General features: G+C 42.1%; 2 protein-coding genes across 3 annotated transcripts; both read left to right on the plus strand.

Annotated features, from left to right (window-relative positions):
* The first annotated feature begins 2416 nt into the window (after positions 1-2416).
* LOC128440145 (extracellular calcium-sensing receptor) lies at positions 2417-7516 on the plus strand. 2 transcript variants are annotated; one of them, XM_053422752.1, is made up of 12 exons: positions 2487-2617; positions 2696-2960; positions 3120-3355; positions 3732-3823; positions 3942-4121; positions 4205-4327; positions 4470-4985; positions 5572-5781; positions 5876-5999; positions 6100-6293; positions 6371-6652; positions 6875-7516. In XM_053422752.1, the coding sequence occupies exons 1-12, from the start codon at positions 2566-2568 to the stop codon at positions 7295-7297; spliced, it is 2697 nt and encodes an 898-aa protein (XP_053278727.1). In that variant the 5' UTR covers positions 2487-2565; the 3' UTR covers positions 7298-7516. The 2 variants fall into 2 exon arrangements, with proteins under 2 accessions (XP_053278728.1, XP_053278727.1); XM_053422753.1 differs by lacking the exon at positions 2696-2960 and having other exon boundaries at positions 2417-2617.
* A 2976-nt stretch (positions 7517-10492) lies between these two features.
* LOC128440564 (extracellular calcium-sensing receptor) lies at positions 10493-14846 on the plus strand. The gene is made up of 11 exons (XM_053423313.1): positions 10493-10758; positions 10984-11162; positions 11332-11423; positions 12061-12240; positions 12331-12519; positions 12613-13104; positions 13202-13411; positions 13494-13617; positions 13719-13912; positions 14042-14323; positions 14424-14846. Exons 1-11 carry the CDS (start codon positions 10493-10495, stop codon positions 14844-14846), a joined length of 2631 nt encoding a protein of 876 aa, XP_053279288.1.
* Positions 14847-15158: the final 312 nt, after the last annotated feature.

Genomic DNA, 15158 nt, shown 5'->3' on the forward strand with positions numbered 1-15158 from the left:
TTGTTGTGGTTTTATTTTGTATAACTTAATGAACTGTAAAAAAGGGTAGACAGAGGAGGGGAGGATGGCCGAGCCGCGGTTTATTAGTTTTTTTTTTATTGTCTTTCAGTGTTACACCATCCTTCTTTTCTTTCTATTGTTGCTCATTGGAGGACTGTGAGCATTTTCCTACAGATGCAATAAACTATTGAAATGTTTGATTTCAAGACAACCACATGTTCATTTCCTGTTTTACTCAAAACCGTAAACAGTGTAATGAAATCAGAATGTCGCTCGAGCTCAGAATCATTTCATTATTAGGTCACAAACAGCCTCAGCGCCTTAAACATAATGGGATGTAATTGCTCATGAAATTACTGTGTAATAGAGCTGACAAACAGCACACCTGTTGCTCTGGGCATTCAATTCCCCGCACCGGCTCTAACCTGTTGCCACACTTGGTTAAGTCATATGGAAGAATAACGTTAAAATATTCCTTGGAAAATCGAAGAAAGAAAACAAAGTATAATCTTCCTCCTGAATTTCCTTCCAAAACTTTGCCCGAGATTGATCAGTCAATTAAGGTCATTCAAATATCCAGATGAAGGCACTACCGGATTTACTACATTATTAAATAATTCTTGTTGAAGTAGCTTTAATGCTGCATATTTTTACTCATATCACACTTCTTTTATTTAATTAGGAGCAGGTTTTCTTCCCTGGAGACAGTAATGTTTCACCGCCATGTTTCTACAGGAGCCCAGAACGGACAAACCAAACAGGTCTTCGTGAACGCATGAAGGAAGGCCCTGGATTTTGAACTACACAAATTGAAGGAAGGGATGAGATGAAGACTGCAAAGGCAAAGGAAATATTGAACTATTTGTTTCCAGAAATCCTTGGAACAACATCCCAGCTAACAGAGATAGAAAGTTGTCTACACCTCATTTAACTAAAATAAAAAAAGTTTAAAATAAAATAATCAAAAGCCTTAAAACTTCCTGAGAGGAACCACCAGGTCACGGAGCACCAACGGAGTTTGATTAAGGCTTTTATAGATGAGTTTTAGATTAGCACATTTAATGAATAGATTCAAACTTAACATATTTAGTTTAGTAAGAACATTGATAAGTTTTGAACTCATTGGCTGTCGATTCAAAACTTTACTTTTGTTCATTTAATATCATGGGTAACTGTTGAGTAACTACTGCTTGATAAAACAAAGATTCTACACAGTGTCTTATATGGTCACAGTCTCCAATGAATCTATCTTGCTTTTGCAACCTGACTCACCCATTTTAACATTTTAGGTGGGAATTTTATTTTATAAATCTGTTTCATACGTTTTCCATCAATCTTTAAATATAACTCCTGAATTTCCAATGCGGACAGAGACCTTAGCAAAGCAAAGGGCACAGTTTTCGCAACGAAACAACGGTGGTGAGCAGAGAAGTGTCTCAGAAAGATCAACACATTGGACCCTGAGGCAGAAGATGAGTTCCACTGCTGTCAGTCACAAACAGAAACCTGAGGATGCAGTGGTCCGTCTGCTGCCGACAGATCTGCAGAAGTTAGAAGATTTATTTCAACATGGACCAGAATCTCAAAGGAAAGTTTCCAACATCTTGGGACCATGAAGACCTGAGGCTGAGTGCAAAGGAAGGCTGTACACATGTCATAGTGTGTGTTTGTATCTACAAAATACATACAGTATAATACATAATACAGTTCCAAACTTTTTTTTAGAAAGAATGTTCAGCAGTTATTATTGATATTATAGAGACAGGAATTCAAAAGTTTTTTTCCGAGACCACATTATTCCCCCGAATCTCAGCTCACATATTTTTTACACACATTGGTAAACTTGCCAATCATTTTCAAAAAGTTTAGTATTAAATGCGTTTCACATTTGACATCTGACTAAGTTTACTGTCCAGAAGTGGCAGATCACGTTTCAGGACATTCAGTGCATTAAAAATGTTGAATTACTATAAGTTTGAAGATGCTGAAATAATAAAAAATAAAAATAATCATAATAATGACATGTGACAGCTCCAGACGTTTTTGACTGAATTACCCTGAGAAAGACCATCGGTTCTTTAAAAGGCTGATTAATCCACAAAGAAAACCAGTAGCAGCTGAAAGACACCATGGGCCTGTACTTTATCTGTTTTCCTTTAGTGAAGTTTCTTGCTCACATAATTAAAACGATATACTTTTATCTTCTCTCTCAAGTTGTTTTTGACAGTTTAGAACACGTACACACTCACCCCCTCTATAATCACTTGCTAGCAATGATTTGTTTTTCCACCATCACTCTAGAGAGGGATAATTTCGTGTTGTGCCGCTTGTGTCATCTGTTTCACTTCCATGGAAAAGGCTCCACAACGATTATATATACTCATATCAACACTTGGCCTGTGCAGGGAGGGAGGTCTGTTTCTGTCAAGATACCATTTTCTCACTTAACTGGTTATACTTGAGCTGATAACGTGCTTTCTCTTTGCAGGTTACAGGCATGATATTATGATTTTGCATTTGGGCATATGCAATTTTTATGGGATTCGTCTTTGTTGAACGTTGTGTATGAGGTACCTGCGAGTTTTAATGCAGTCTATTTCCAGGTTGAACCAGTCAGGTAAATTATCTTTGATTTCATGATGTATATTCTGTCTCTGTCAGATGACATTTACCCAAAGTTTTTCTAAATGTCCAGCTGCGTCCATGTGCTGGTTGCCCCGGCTCCTCGCCCGCTGGCTCTCCTCAGCTCTGTCTCTGCTGCTCCTCAGTGCAGTGGGCAGGCGGACGGGGGGTCTGGAGGGGGCGACGGGGACGACGTGCACCAGGTGGAGCGCACTGAACAACAAGGTCCTCTCTCAGGACGGGGACGTGATCCTAGGTGGACTTTTTAATCTGTATTACATACCTTCAGCTGTACAGCAGGACTTCATCAAGCAGCCGCGCTATGAACCATGCACTGGGTAATCACATGTGGCCCCGCTGTATTTCTACTGTTATTATGATTCTGATATGATCATTTAAATACCTGTAGGTGTTGATGTATGTGACACTTTTATATTTCACTGACTGACGTTGCAGTGGTCCAGATTTTCTCCTTCTTTCTCCTCCTGTGCTCTCAGCTTAGATCTTGAGACATTGAAACATTTGTATGCTTTGGCGTTTGCGGTGGATGAAATCAACGGGAACAGCTCCCTGCTGCCGGGAGTCAAGCTGGGCTACAGCATAGTGGACAGCTGCGGCCGATACCCGTGGGCACTGCAAGATACACTGTCACTGGTCGGAGGAAACACACGCAGCTGCAACTTAACAGCCTCTACACCACAGTCTGCATCGCATGGACAACCTGGAGACACAAGTATGACTTGATATGATTCCATGTGCTTTTAATATTGTGTTTGTCCATGAAACCAACACCTGGTATCATCAAATATTTTATGCCATTGAATATCTGCTGCCATGACAGTCAGGAACAAATGGACTGGGAAGCTCACTGTGTTCTTCAGTCTGTCAAATAGTTAAATAAAATGTGAAATTATCGATGAGAAGCCACTTATTCGTGATGTGTGATGCACTGTGTGTCAACATGTATTTGCTTCATTCTTTGGTTATATTTTGTTTTTGGTACAAATATATTTTGTCAGAACATTCTAATGATAAAGTTCAGTCTTCTCTTCTCTTCTCTTCTCTTCTCTTCTGTTCTATTATCTTCTATTATCTTATCTTATCTTCAGGTGGGAAGCCTGTTCCTCTGCTGATTGGGGCTTCCTCGTCCACAACAGGGATAATACTGTCCACGACCCTGGGGCCTCTCTCTATACCAATTGTGAGTTTCATCACCAGAGGAAATCTTATTCTCACGAGTCAGTTGCTTGTGTTTAAATGGTGAATTTTAGTAAAGATGGTGCTTTGAAAAACGCTGAACCTCTGTGTCTCTCCCTCAGATCAGCTACCAGGCCACCTGTCCCTGTCTGAGTGACCGGCTCAAGTTTCCTAACTTCTTCAGAACCATCCCCAGTGACATTTACCAGGCCAGGGCCCTCGCACAACTTGCCATACGCTTCCACTGGACGTGGGTTGGGGCTGTACATGCAAACACCGCCTACGGTCAATTGGCGATGCAGGTTATGATATTGTTGTGATATATTGAATTAAAATATTTCACAAATAGCATATATTTATTGTTTTTTTCACGTTATTGTTTCAGGTATTTAAGGAGGAGATTAAGGGGAAGGGGGTGTGTCTGGACTTCGTAGAGACCGTCCACCGGGAGACCATTGAGAGAGATGCGAGACGTGCGGCACTCACAATCCAAGCTTCCACTGCGAGGGTGATTCTCATCTTCGTCTGGTACACTGACGCGAAGAAGCTGTTTCTGGAGCTAAAAGAAAGAAATTTGAGTAACTGGCCTGGAAATTTGTATGACTTTATCATTTGAGTGTATTTATTTGAAGAGTGCATTCCTCCTGTAGGTGACTGACAGACAGTTTCTGGCCAGTGAGGCCTGGAGCACCAGTGACGATCTCCTCCAGGACCCTGCCGTCTCCAATGTGGCCAGCGGCGTTCTTGGCGTGGCCATCCGAAGTTCACCAATACCCGGGTTTGAAAAATATCTCAGGAATCTGCACCCAGTTCGTCGTCCGCATGACGGGTTCTTAAGAGACTTCTGGGAAAAGGTGTTTGGATGTAGTGCAGGGGGGGTAGCATCATTTGCATATTCCTCTTCATCTCCCCGTGCATCGAATGGCTCCACTTCATCTCCTGCCAAGGAGTCTCTTCACAGAGCCTCTCTGCCCCCCTGCAGTGGCACAGAGTCTCTGGAGGGGCTTCAGCATCCCTTCACTGACACCTCTCAGCTCAGGGTGGTTTATAATGTCTACCTGGCTGTGTATGCTGCTGCCCACGCCCTCCACAGCCTCCTCTCCTGCTCTAGCAGAGACAGAGACATCTCAACCTGCTCCTCTCCAGATCACATCAAACCAAAAGAGGTACCAGAGGAGGAATAGTTTGTGTCTGCTTTTGTCTGTCGGTTATTTTGCACTAATGGGCGGATTACCACGAAACTCACTGGAAAGGGAAGAACCCATTAAACCAACAAATTATTGGTGCAGAATCAGGGTCAGATTCAGGATTTAGTTTAATTTCTTTCTTTCTTTAAAATAGCTTGATAGGCCGTTTTTCCACCTTTTTGTGAATCTCGCAAGACATGATGGATTTTTGACATCAATAAAGGGATAATATCATAGAACAAATTAAATGTTGGCAGATCTGGATAATGTTCTGGATTTTGTGAGTCAAAATAATGGGTTCTTATTTGTCACGTATATCTTTCACCTTTATCAGTGAACGCATGTTTTGCCTGCGTTTAATGTGAACAGTTTGCTGAAGTTTTTGCATATTTCTGTGGGCATGGTATATGTATCTGATGCAGTACACATATATAAGTATGTATGCAGTGTTATATTCAGTATGGTGATAAAGCTCTCTGAGTACCCTTCTAGCTCAAACATTTCTAAGTGCAGTTTTGTGTACAGATTTGATTCTGACTGCTTCTTCAACTTTTTTTCCCTTCAGCTGTTGCAGCACTTAAACCAGGTGAACTTCACCACACCACAAGGTGAAATGTTGTATTTCCAAGGAGCTGACACTCCAGCAAAGTATGATCTCGTAAACTGGCAGAAAACTCCAGAGGGGCCAATGAAGCTCGTTCTGATTGGCCACGTGGACGGGTTCGATCTCCTCCTTAACCAATCAGCCATTCAGTGGAGCACGGGATCCAATCAGGTCATTCATTTGAAAGAAATTCTAATTGAATACTTGCTGTTGGAATTAATGTTTTTGTGAATTAACCGCATCGTGTCACTGACTGCTTGTGCAGGTGCCTGTGTCAGTGTGCAGTGAGAGCTGTCCTCCAGGCAGCCGACTGGCCAACAGGAAAGGAGAACCCGTCTGCTGCTTCGACTGTATCCAATGTGCTGAGGGAGAGATTAGCAATACAATTGGTGATGAATTTACTACACAACACCAGCTCATGTTTCTATCCTTTACTTCACGCTTTGAGTTTTATTATTCTCTCCTCCATCCTCTCTGTCCCTCTGCCAGGCTCCTCTCACTGTGATCCCTGTCCGTCTGAGTTCTGGTCCAACGCTGATCGAACGGCCTGCGTCCCTCGCCAGCTGGACTTCCTCTCCTTTAATGAAACTTTGGGCATTACCCTGACGACAGCAGCAGTGTCTGGTGCCACGGTGACGGCTGCGGTGTTCCTGGTTTTTGTTTATCACCATCAAACCCCCATGGTAAGAATAACCCAGAGTTTGCTGTCTGCATTTCACCTGTCTTTCCTCAATCAACTGCTGATGTGCTTCTCCTGTAGGTGCGAGCCAACAACTCAGAGCTGAGCTTCCTGCTGCTTCTGTCTCTGAAGCTCTGCTTCCTGTGCTCGCTGCTGTTCATCGGTCGTCCGTCAGTCTGGGCCTGTCGCTTCCAGCAGGCGGCTTTTGGGATCAGCTTCGTGCTTTGTGTTTCCTGCCTGCTGGTAAAAACCATTGTGGTTCTGGCTGTTTTCCGTTCAGCTCGGGCCGGTGCTGGATCCTTGATGAAGTGGTTTGGTCTGCGCCAACAGAGAGGAAGTGTCGGCCTCTTCACCTGTATACAGGTGTGAATCATCTTATATTGCTGATATTTTGTCAATTAGCAGTACAACTTGTGATTTATAACAATTCATTTACAATAGGAGATGAAATTTTAACCAGTCCTGCAGAGCTCAGGAAAACTTGAGTCATGATGTAGTTCATTTCTTTTGCAAAAAACATCACCACACCTTGTTTTATATTTATGAGAAACTAAGCTAAATGAAATATATTCACTTTTCACACAGGTTATCATCTGTGCCATATGGCTGTCCCTCAGCCCCCCAGTGCCTCAGCAGGATTTTGGTCTCCGAGGGTCAAAGGTCACACTGAGGTGTGCCATGGCCTCTCTGGTGGGCTTCTCTCTGGTCCTGGGCTACATCGGCCTGCTGGCCTGCTCCTGCCTCCTCTTGGCCTTTCTCGCCCGGAAACTCCCGGACAACTTCAACGAGGCCAAGCTGATCACCTTCAGCATGCTGATCTTCTGCGCCGTGTGGGTCGCCTTCGTCCCCGCGTACATTAGCTCTCCTGGGAAGTACGTTGTCGCTGTGGAGATTTTTGCGATTCTTGCCTCCAGCTATGGTTTGCTGCTCTGCATTTTTGCCCCGAAATGTTTCATAATTCTCTTGAAGCCTGAGAAAAACACTAAGAAACACCTGATGGCCAGATAGTTATTGATGTGTGTATCAATTTGTTTCATAGTAATAATTCCAATTCTAAATGTGCCTCTTTGAGTTATGGCTTAGATTTGTAGATGAATAATAGCTTCTGTTCCCAGACATAATTTAAATAAACAGTAACAACATTAAATGCAATGCTACCCAATAAACATTTATTAACTCTGTGCTGTGTTTAAATACTGAACTTCAAACGAATAAAACGCAAAACCACAGAAAGCAGTTTAAGCTCATTATTACAAGATTGTTTGTCGTATAATAATGTTTATACACTATATACATGCATTCATTCAAAGTGAATAATACATATTTTACACTTTGTCAATAGATCAGGTACAAATGTTTGTATTTAAGATAGTTGAGACATGTATACCTGCAATTTAAACAGCCTGTGAATGACTCATCATTATAGTTAATAAGGATATAAAACTAATCTTAATTACTTTAACCAGCAGTGAGACATATTTAAATTCAATTCTCATTACTCTACCTGCAGGTATCATTTAGTTAAATATGCATGTGCCCAGTTAAAACCGCTAGATGGCAGCATTGCACAATCTTAGACTTTCTCTGCTTGTAATTTCACTACAGTTCACTGGGTATGTTTTTTATGTGTCACACGTAGAGACATTAAATGGTAAATGGTTTTGTATTTATAATACGCTTTTCTAGTCTTGATGACCACTCAAAGCGCTTTACAGTGCAGTTTTACATTAAATTTTGTCAATTAGCAGTACAACTTGTGATTTATAACAATTCATTTACAATAGGAGATGAAATTCTAACCAGTCCTGCAGAGCTCAGGAAAACTTGAGTCATGATGTAGTTCATTTCTTTTGCAAAAAACATCACCACACCTTGTTTTATATTTATGAGAAACTAAGCTAAATGAAATATATTCACTTTTCACACAGGTTATCATCTGTGCCATATTCACCCATTCACACACACATTCACACAGTGCATCTAATCGCAGCACTTTGTTATTCTATCGGGGGGCATTCAGGGTTCAGCATCTTGCCCAAGGACACTTCAACATGCAGATGGGTCAGACTGGGGATCGAACTGCCGACCTTCAGGTTAGAGGACGACCACTCTACCCCTCAGCCACAGCCGCCCATTAATATGAACATGTTCTATTTCCGGGGCCAGATATCTAAAGGTTTATTTGTTTCATAGTGGATATAACCAAAGTGAGTCGGTGTATTAATAATATTACACAGTTTGGATATAGGTAAACATGTAGTTACAGAAAACAAATATGGACAAATATATTATGTAAGACTTTTATTAAAATTATTTTAATCAATTGTAAAAATATTGTGTTTTTGAATTTGTTTAGAAAACATAGTTGATAGATCAATTTAAATGCATTCAGTCACATCAGTTAGCAAGTTGAGATGTTTAACTGCTGGTTCAAAGCAAACTGCCCCATGTTCATAATGTTATAAGTCAGTTCAGACCACAGTGTGTCACTGTCGCACTACAATCCTATACAGTATATTAAAGCCCCTTTTTTGTCAAGTATAACACAATAAGGCTGCGAAGGGAACTGGGCATCACCTGAAATGGATACTCTACAGAAAGGTCAAAGTTTAAAGGCAAAGCCAACAGAGTTACTTTACCTGAAATGTTTTTGTCACTGGCCACAAAACTAAATTTGTACTAAAGGCTAATCTTTATTCAGCAGCTACAATATAGTTTAGACTTTTTAAATTGGTGAGGCAATAATCTACACATTTTCATCCCCAGACTCTCAAAATAATTGTGTCAGAGACATCCGGCCCCCATCATCCCCAGTGGAGGTTGAAGCATTGATTTGTGGGAGTTTAAAGAAACCACCAACGCGCACATGTCTCAGTTTTCAATGTGGAGCCGTAACTTGATCTGCTGCAATTCATGCTGTCGCTAATCTGTCACAAACACCTCAGGGGTCATGCAGGGACCAGGAAAATATGAAGGACGATGACGGTTGACACATTTTCTATTTGCATAGTTTAATTTGACATGTAAGTCATATTCTTTGATATGTTGTAACATTTAATTAAAACCCCAAGATGGAAGTTTTCATTTTCATTGATTTTGGTGCCTCTTAGGAAAGACTCAATTGTGTTTCCACTGTCTCCTGTTGGGTTAGGATTAGAGTTAGGGTTAAGGAGCGAAGAAAAGACACAGAGCTGTTTGTCGGATGCACAGTGATGAGGTAATGCAAGAATTTGTGTGCATCCTTTGTTTTTTATGTCCTACTGCATCTTGCAATGCAATAATACTGTGAACATATAACATACCTGTTAGGAGGAAGGGTTAAGGGTTAGGGTTAGGTTTTAATCTAAACATGCACATTTTTAAAGTTGTATTGGATTTCTGGAAATCACCTGATGACTGCACTACACTATCTCATGACCGCTTTGCCTCAGAAGATAGAGCAGGTCGTCCACTAACCAGAGGGTCAGAGGTAAATCCCTTTTTTTAGACCCTGAGCAGATGCATGTCTCTGAACTGTGGAAGGAAGCTGGAGTGCTCCACACAACAAACTCCACAAATGAGACCCTGGCTGAACCGGGTTTCAAACCGGGACCCTTTTTGCTGTGAGCCAACAGTGCTGCCCACTGCATCACCGTGCCATCTCATATTAAAGATGATCATACTGAACCTATATCAAAACAACAACGTGGGCCCTTATGTGAAAGGTGTGGCCCTCTGTGGATTAATTCATAAACAAATAGTTGGATAGAGATGTAACTCTGCTGGGATGTCTGTGGTCACTGCCCTCCAGCTAAACCCCGTCATTGTACCATTGTTATGCCTTCACCTTCCAGAGAAGTGATTGGCAGGTTCAGTATCCTCCTGTTTCCACCATGGGGTTCGTAAATGGTATAAAAACCCAGAACAGCGTCAAAGCAGAGCAGAGCAGGGGGGGGGGGCCTTACACCTCGTCAGTCCTCAGGTCAAGTTGTAATTGTTATAATATACATTGTGCCATTAGGATTATTTCATTGGTGAAAATATAATCTTTTATTCTTTCAAATCAAGAGGGATTTAATCACATTTTACCATTTCATTCCAGGAGCTGTTCAAACTAATTGATTTAATGTTCTCTGCATGTCTCATTTTTGTATTTTTATGCTTATGAGAAGTTATCTAACGGATATATTTGGCCCAGTCAAAGTGTAGAGAGTCATTGCATCGATGTCTTGGTTCTCCTGGCTCTTCACGCTGCGGCCCTGCTCAGCCCCGTCCCTGCTCCTCGTGGGGCTGGTGGGCCGACAGCTGGGGCTCCGGGTGGGCTGGCAGGTGGCTCAGGCGGTGACATGTTCTCGTTGGGGTTCGTCCAGCGCCCAGGGTCTGTTCCAGGACGGGGATCTAGTCATCGGTGGGCTCTTCAGTCTTTATAACAACCCTCCAGCTATAGATCAAGAGTTTACTCAGCAGCCACTTTACCAATCCTGCAGCAGGTGAAACACAAAACTGCTTTGTTTACATATAAATTTGATATATGTTATTGTAAGCCATATTTCGTATAAAGTTAAATATTTGTGGTTCTTTAACATCGATATGTACGAAATCTTTGTTAAATAAGTTGGAATGCTTATTTCTTTGCAGACTTTACAGATCATTATTACAGATGAGTGTGTGTCACTTTGACTGATGTTCTCACTCTTCCTCTCCTGTGCTCTCAGTTTGGAAGATCTTCCGCTGCAGTACATATATGCGATGGTGTTTGCGCTGGAAGAAATCAACCTCAGCACAACGCTGCTTCCAGGCGTGAAGCTGGGCTACCACATCCACGACAGCTGTGCTCTGCCCCTGTGGGCTCTGCGGGCAGCGCTGTCCCTGGTTGGAGGAGACGGCAGCAGCTGTAGTTTAACTGGAGAAACTGGAGAAGGGAGAGGTACTAAATGCCCCTTTGTATTTACCCAGTGTGCATCCTTCTCTAATAAATACAAATGATGACAGTATTAACTGAACCAAGCAGAGTTTTCATTTAACTGATGATTTTATTCCACTGTATGTTATTATGTCATCAGGTGATCCGCCTGTTCCATTGATCATCGGTGGCGATTCATCTATAACAGCCGTGATACTCTCCCAACTCCTGGGGCCACTCTCTGTTCCTTTAGTGAGTTGTTTATATTGAATATAGACACAAAAAAATATAAAGAAATATACAAAAGGACAAAAAGGAAAATGCTACGAATACATAAAAGTACAATTATAAATATCAGATTTTCACTTTTAAATTGGAGTTTAACTTCATGAAATATTCTTTGGTTCAACACTTACAGTTTGTTATTTCTTCTGTAGCTCTATAGCTCTACATCTCGAAGCATTGTTTAATTGCTGATGTGAGGACAGCAAAAGTGAACTGAAACAAAAACTGTAAACTGTATTTACCGTGGTATTTGTTAAAGCAGAAAACATATTTCCTCTTGGGTGAAAATAAATTACAACTGTCTTTTTTGTGCATGAGACTTTAGCATGTAAATGTGATGCAGTTTTCTGTAATCAAGCATCCAAAGGTGTGGAACATATAAGTTCCACTGTCGACACGTTTGAAGAACTTTAAAAATTATTTTGGTTTGATGATTTTGATGATTTTGCTTTTAATTTAAATGTGTTGTCTAGCAATGAACACTTAATATTGCTTTAACCCCTTTTCACACATGTTCATTGTTTTTAAGCTAAAGTCATTCTGTTCATGTAAAGCACTTTTATGAAAAGTTTGTTATAATTATGTGGGGTTTTTTAACCTTTAGATGAGCTACACAGCGAGCTGCCCGTGTCTGAGTGACAGACGCCAATTTCCCAACTTCTTCAGGACCATGCCCAGTGACATTTACCAAGCCCGAGCCATCGCCCAGCTTGCAATACGTTTAAAATGGACTTGGATCGGAGCAGTTGTGGCAAAAAATAGTTACGGCCTAACGGCGATAAAGGTGTTTCCATTTCTTATTTACCGGAAATGTTACGCCATCTGCACAGGAAATAAGCAATATAATATCTAAATGTAAATTTGTGTATATCAGATATTCCAGGAGGAGACTCAGGGTGCCGGTGTGTGTCTGGCGTTTGTGGAGACTCTCCGAAGGGAAAACATTGTGAGCGACGCCAAACAGGCAGCGCTCGCGATTCAGGCCTCGAGCGCTAAAGTGATTCTGATCTTCACGTGGTACACAGATGTGAGGGAACTGTTCCTGCAGCTGGCCGAGAGAAATGTGAGACACAATTTCATATATTAAATATGGAAATTTACTTATTTTATGTAATTTGTTTCCTAAATGATATTTTTATCGTGCTTTCATTGGCAGGTAACTGATAGACAGTTTCTGGCCAGTGAGGCTTGGAGCACGAGTGTTAATCTTCTCGAACACCCTTCCACCCTTAAAGTGGCACGTGGCGTCCTCGGCGTGGCCATTAGGAGTTCACCTATACCTGGATTTGAAAAGTATCTCAGGAATCTGAATCCCTCTCATCGTCCTGATGATAAGTTCTTGAGAGAATTCTGGGAAAAAATGTTTAATTGCCGTCCTGGATCCTCAAATCTTTCCTCATCTACCACTTTACCATCCCGAGCAGAGCAGAGGGTGCCTCTGCCGCTCTGCGATGGCACAGAGTCCCTGGAGGTGGTGCAGAATCTCTTTACTGACACCTCTCAGCTGAGGGTCACATATAATGTGTACCTTGCTGCTTACGCCGCAGCCCACGCCCTTCACAGCCTCCTCTCATGCCCCAACAACGACAGATCCCCTGGAAACAGCAGCTCCACCTGCTCCTTTCCGAAACACATCCAACCCATAGAGGTAATCACAGTTATTTCAGCTTCATTTTGACAACACACATTAGCAAATCCTTAGGGTGTTGTTGATATCTGACAATTCAACATTTTGACGCTTCCAGGTTCTGCAGCACTTGAGCAGAGTGAACTTCACCACACCTCAGGGTGAAATGTTTTACTTCCAAGGGGCCGATGTTCCGGCGAAGTACGACCTCGTTAACTGGCAGAAAACCCCCGAAGGCCGACTCAAGCTTGTTCTGATCGGTCGTGTGGACGGATTTGACATCCACCTTAATGAGTCAGACATTCAGTGGAGCACGGGATCCAATCAGGTGCTCAAAGAGGAAAGATCTCGATTCACTAAAAAAACCTTTACTGAATTAAATGCTTACTGTGATTGTATGTTTCGTTCAGGTGCCTGTGTCAGTGTGCAGTGAGAGCTGCCCCCCCGGGACCAGGACGGCCTCCAGGAAAGGAGAACCTGTCTGCTGCTTTGACTGCATCCCGTGTGCTGACGGAGAGATTAGCAATACAACTGGTGAGGAAATAACCACTTCCCAATAAAACTGTATTCAGTCTGCACCAATCGGCTTCCAATAATCAAATTCTGTCATTTGTTTGGCTGCATCCCTCTGCCAGGTTCCCCTCACTGTGATCCCTGTCCGTCTGAGTTCTGGTCCAACACTGATCGAACGGCCTGCGTCCCTCGCCAGCTGGACTTCCTCTCCTTTAATGAAACTTTGGGTATTACCCTGACGACAGTCGCAATATCTGGTGTCGTGGTGACAACAGCAGTGTTTGTGATGTTCCTATACTATCGACAAACACCTATGGTAAATATACAGTCTAATTTATCAGAGATTATAAAGTTCAATAAACACTAATCTATTGCTCCATGATCAAAATAAAGGTGTTAATTAACATCCTTTCAATATCAGTTTAAGTCTGATTCTTATTTGTAGGTGCGAGCCAACAACTCAGAGCTGAGCTTCCTGCTGCTTCTGTCTCTGAAGTTCTGCTTCCTGTGCTCGCTGCTGTTCATCGGCCGTCCGTCAGTCTGGGCCTGTCGCTTCCAGCAGGCGGCTTTTGGGATCAGCTTCGTGCTTTGTGTTTCCTGCCTCCAAGTCAAAACCATCGTGGTCCTTGCAGCGTTTCGCTCGACTCGGCCCGGTGCTGGGTCCCTGATGAAGTGGTTTGGTCCGGGCCAACAGAGAGGAAGTGTCTGCGTTTTCACCTGTATACAGGTCAGAGTTGGATGTGGCTTTTTTAATAATAAGATTATGATTCATTAGTGCATTTCCCGTCCTTAAACCTGATTTTCTGCAATGCTTTTTTTCAATCAAGGTTATCATCTGTGTTATTTGGCTATCGCTCAGCCCCCCGTTGCCTGAACCTGACCTCGAAATTCCGGGGTTGAAGGTCACACTGAAGTGTGCCATGGCCTCTGTGGTGGGCTTCTCTCTGGTCCTGGGCTACATCGGCCTGCTGGCCTGCTCCTGCCTCCTCTTGGCCTTTCTCGCTCGGAAACTCCCCGACAACTTCAACGAGGCCAAGCTGATCACCTTCAGCATGCTGATCTTCTGTGCCGTGTGGGTCGCCTTCGTTCCTGCTTATGTCAGTTCTCCTGGAAAATATGCAGTAGCCGTGGAGATATTTGCGATTCTTGCCTCCAGCTATGGTTTGCTTTTCTGTATCTTTGCTCCAAAGTGTTTCATTATTCTTTTGAGGCCTGAGAAAAATACTAAGAAACACCTGATGGCCAGATAGTGAAGAAACTTAAGACTGCGTGTGGTGACGTATGAAAAGGATAATAATCAAACAGTCATTGTCAGTCATCAAATAGTTTGATTTCTTTGTCAATTTCATTATCGGTTCTTTCTATTTTTCCGAATGTGACAAACTGTATCCTAAAATGTTAGAAAGACAAATTTGTATTGTCTGCACTTAACTTAAAAATCCATTTTATTTCACTATAAAATGTCAGATATATTTACATAGACGATGGAATACTTTGTGTTGTAGATAAATCCATATTTTATTAAAGTAATCATTATTTTTTACTTCATTGTTTTATTCTAC

The sequence above is a fragment of the Pleuronectes platessa genome, chromosome 5 (genome assembly GCF_947347685.1).
Source record: "Pleuronectes platessa chromosome 5, fPlePla1.1, whole genome shotgun sequence".
Classification (NCBI taxonomy): domain Eukaryota; kingdom Metazoa; phylum Chordata; class Actinopteri; order Pleuronectiformes; family Pleuronectidae; genus Pleuronectes; species Pleuronectes platessa.